At 36.2% G+C, this 4,571-nt stretch overlaps 1 protein-coding gene across 1 annotated transcript; it reads right to left on the reverse strand.

Annotated features, from left to right (window-relative positions):
* Positions 1 to 819: 819 nt before the first annotated feature.
* LOC141666169 (uncharacterized) lies at positions 820 to 2,333 on the reverse strand. Its single transcript, XM_074472163.1, has 2 exons — positions 1,774 to 2,333; positions 820 to 1,651 (listed from the first exon to the last, which is right to left on the reverse strand). The coding sequence occupies exons 1-2, from the start codon at positions 2,331 to 2,333 to the stop codon at positions 820 to 822; spliced, it is 1,392 nt and encodes a 463-aa protein (XP_074328264.1).
* Between the last annotated feature and the right edge of the window lie 2,238 nt (positions 2,334 to 4,571).

Raw genomic sequence — 4,571 nt, forward strand, 5'->3', positions numbered from 1 at the left:
TACGGACTCTTCTCCAAGGTAACCCTCTGCCATACAACCTTCGGGATAATAACGGTTTCAAACATAACTCTTTAGTACTTTATTAAACCGTTCAAACGCATACATCCACCTATAAAATACTGGTCCACATAAGCGTAGTTCCTGGACCAAGTGGACTACTGTATGTACCATTACATCAAAAAATGACGTATGGAAAACCTTTTCTAGATCGCACAAGGTTAGTATAACATCTGACTGCAGCTTATCCAGTTTTGACACGTCTACTACTTTGTTGCACAAAGCATTAAAAAAGAAACACAATCTAATAATTGTGACCCTAACATGCTTCGGAAGAACGGAGCGTATTGCAACCGAGAGTAATTGTTGGAGAAGAATGTGGCAATCATGTGATTTCAGCCCGTAAATATTCAAATCAGGCATGGAAACACAATTTTTTATGTTCGATGCATGTCCGTATGGAAGTTTCATCGACATTAATGATGACAAGAAAGTCCTTTTTTCTGCCTTTGACAAAGTAAAGGGAGAAGGAGGCAAATAGGTTTTCTTTACTCCTACTTGGGGAGCCAAATCAGATCTAACGCCCATTTCCATCATATCACGATGGGCTGCCGCACTATCCTTTGTCTTATGGCGCATATTTAGTAATGTGCCAATCAGACTATCATATACATTCTTCTCGACATGCATGACATCAATACAGTGCCTAACATGGTGAAATTTCCAGTATTCTAACTCGAAAAATACTGACTTTTTCTTCCATGGACTTTCAACCTTCTTTGCCTTCTTCATTTTCTTCCCAAATTCAAATTTGATTTGTTCTTACTCTACTAACACTTCTTCTCCGGATAGGGTTCGACGCGGCTGCCCAAACTCTTGTTGTCCATTAAAAGCAGCCTTCTGCCTTCTATAAGGATGATGTAGAGGCAAATATCGACGATGCCCTTGGTAGCACATTTTCCTACTATGAGTCAAAAATTTAGCTACGGTGTCATCTCCACAAACTGGACAACACTTATAACCCTTATTAACGCAACCAGATAAATTTGCGTAAACAGGGAAGTCATTTATCGTCCACATTAAAACTGCTTTTAAAGTGAAAAATGATTTGTTATACGCGTCATACATATTTGGTTCCCCTTCCTTCCAAAGCTTTTTTAAATCATCAATCATCGGTTGTAAGTAGATGTCGATGTTATTACCAGGCTCATGCGGGCCAGGGACCAATATCGACAACATCATAAATTTTTTTTTCATACATAACCAGGGAGGAAGATTGTAAGTCACCAATATGACTGGCCAGCAACTATATCTATTAGATAGGCCATTATTGTGCGGTTTTACACCATCCGCCGATAAAGCCAAGCGAAGGTTTCTCGGTTCACTACCAAAGGATGGCCACCTATAATCTATATTTTTCCAAGATGGAGAGTCGGCTGGATGTCGCATTTTACCATCTTGTGTCCGCTGTTGCGCATGCCAACACATTAGTTTAGCGGTGGAAGGAGATTTAAACATACGTTTAAATCTAGGAATTATTGGAAAATACCACATGACTTTGGCTGGAAGATTAATCCTCTCTTCACCTTTCTTTGTCAACTTCCACCGAGAAAGTCGACACTTAGGACACTTGGTTGCATCAACATGTACACCCCTGTACAGTACACAGTCATTCGGACATGAATGGAACTTTATATACTCTAGACCTAAATTGGAGAGGGTTTTTTTGCTTCATATGCATTACTAGGTAACACATTAGCTTTGGGAAGTAGAGACCCAACAGAAGAAAGGAGGTCAGTGAAGGCACTATCGGTAATACCAAACCTAGATTTCCAGTTATGTAACTTCAACATCGACTCTAACTTAGTACAGTCACTACCCTCATATAGAGGTTGCTCAGCATCGGCTACGAACCTCCTAAACTGATATGAATCATTATCATATTGACTCGAGTTATATGCCGCTTCACAAACATCAACAGTTTCTGAAGCAGCGACATGCTCCTGATCATGCTCTGACGCTTCATCAGAGGCTTGCTCAGGAGGTGGGTCTAGAGCTTGCTCTTCAGGTGGACAACTAGCACTTGAAGATTTAGGACCCGTAGAAGCAGTCTCCCCATGCCAAACCCAATGTACATAACCTAGAAAAAAGCCATTGTCATAGATATGGCCCCTGATTATTTTTATAGAGAATTTTTTAAAATTGGCGCATCGTCCACAAGGGCAAGGAATTTTGTTACGATCTTCAGAATTTTCTTCAGCATATATCAAAAAGTTTTCCACCCCTATTTCAAATGCTAAAGAATCCCTATCTTGCAAAATCCATGTCTTATCCATCAAATTTCCCTACCTGATAGCCACTATAAATATTAAAAATCCAACACATACCTATTTATAATTATTTAATAAAAGGCATATCAAATTTGTGTTGGTTACTGTAGGGATTAATTATATAAACTTAGAAAGGAGTAAATACCTTGATATCCTAATAATTTATAGTACTAATTCATTACTCTAAGATCCTATACATATACCCAATTAATTACAAAACTAGACTAAATTTATAAACTAGACTAAATTAAACCAAGATAATTAAAACAAATTAAACCAAGATATTTGAAAATATCACATAATTAAAAACCAATAATTCCAACATTCACAGCCCAGACAATTGTTAAATTTCCTTCACATAAATAAAACTCAGTGAGAACTTGAGTATTGAAACAAATTCAGCCCATAAATAAATAAATTAAAATTATCTGTTACTTGTATCTGTGAGAAGGATAATTATACAAAACAATTACTATAATACAACACAAGTAACAGATAGTTCATATCAGGAATGCAGAGACTTGTTCATATCAGAGAAATGACTATCATACAAAACAAGAAATGCAGAGACTTGTTCATATCTGAGACCTGTTCAAATGCAGCCCCAAAACCCCCCCAAAACACACTAATATGTATGAACAACCCCCAGAAAACACATAATTAAAAACAGAACAGAAATATTTACATTTACATCAATGTACCTAAAACATTGATTTACATCAGTGTACCTAAAATATTTAACATGACATAAAATTCCCAAAAACAGGACATAAAACCCCCAAAAAGAAACAAACATAAAACCCCCAAAAACATAAAACATTTACATGCACAAAGAAGAAAAACAGTAAAGAAGAAAAGAAGATAAACATAAAACATTTACATGCACAAAGAAGATATTAAACATAAAAATGAGGGAGATAAACAGTAAAGAAGTAAAGAAGAATATACCTCCGGATGCTTTCAATGTTCCGAAACCCCAATGTTCTAAACCCTCAGTGCTCCAACCTCCAAATGCTGTCTACCTCCAGATACTAGCTCCAACCTCCAGATACTAGCTCAATTTCAAGTTTAATTAGCTCTAATTTGAAGCTCCAAATCTTGAATTAGAATTGGGGCTAAAATTAGGGTTTCAGAGAAAAGAGAGAAGAGACGGTTAACAGAGACTAAGGTAAGAAGAGAGAAGAAAGGTAAGAAGACTAAGAGAGAAGGAGGGGAGAGATGAGAGAGATGAGAGAGGCGAGGGTCGGGGAGAGATGAGAGGCTCGCGGGAGGTTTTTTGGAAAGGGGGGAAAATATGTTTTGTTAAAATTAAAGGGGGGAAAGTGTACTGAAAAGCGGGGGGGGGGGGAGTTAAGTAATTTTTAATTTTTTTAAAAGGCCATAGACAACGGTTAACAAAATGAACTGATGTCAAAGTTAAAAACAAATTTGTGGCCTTTTTAATTTCTGAAGATAGACAATGGCTACTAAGTGAAACCGATGTCAATATTCGTATTCAACATCGCTTTTTACAAAACCGATGTTAAACTGCATTTTAACATCGGGTGCATTACATGCCGATGTCTAAGGACCGATGTCGTATCTACTATTTCTAGTAGTGTTGGTAAATGAACTTGGAATGGTTTCAGGTTCTTTCTCTAAATCTGTTTAGTCTTTGTTATACTGCATCAGACTTTATTATCAGTATTTACAGAAATTACTCTCTTTATGTATTTTGTACTTAATTGAAAATTGCTTGAGTACTGATTGTTGTCTGATGTGAATTTCTAAACTCTGATAGCAATATAACTGTTTATGTGACTATTCTATCCTATGAGGATAACTGTGCTAGATACTAACCTAGTAGTCTTTAACATACTAGAAATCCCATGTTAGAAGTAATCATTTATATGGAAATTTATTGACACAAGCAAATTCTGATATTGAGCTTAGTCACGTTTACTTTGTCTATCTTATTACTAAGTCAAAAACTAGAATAATGCTTCTCATCTGTTAAGTTCTGATGTTAGTAAATCTGATGGATGTACTAAGTGCTGATAAACCTTACTCATCAAAAGAAAAAGTAATAGAAAAGAAAATAAAAATCAGGTACTCCTTTGAGATCTAGAGTAAAAATGTGGAAGGGACGACCCAAGTGTATTGCTGGTATTAAGTAATATGCATCAGAAAAGCAAATAATTATTTTTCTTGGTGACTTTTCACACTCTATGATTACTGGAGAAATACTCTAATAAAGGCATAAAT

Source organism: Apium graveolens, chromosome 6 (genome assembly GCF_009905375.1).
Source record: "Apium graveolens cultivar Ventura chromosome 6, ASM990537v1, whole genome shotgun sequence".
In the NCBI taxonomy this organism is placed as follows: Eukaryota; Viridiplantae; Streptophyta; class Magnoliopsida; order Apiales; family Apiaceae; genus Apium; species Apium graveolens.

Bases quoted from the DNA above. Each gene is read 5' to 3' on its own strand.
- LOC141666169 (XM_074472163.1), bottom strand. From the start codon at position 2,333: ATGGATAAGACATGGATTTTGCAAGATAGGGATTCTTTAGCATTTGAA. The intron at 1,652-1,773 runs GTCTCTACTTCC...TGTACTGTACAG, and splicing joins GACCTCCTTTCTTCTGTTGG to GGGTGTACATGTTGATGCAA.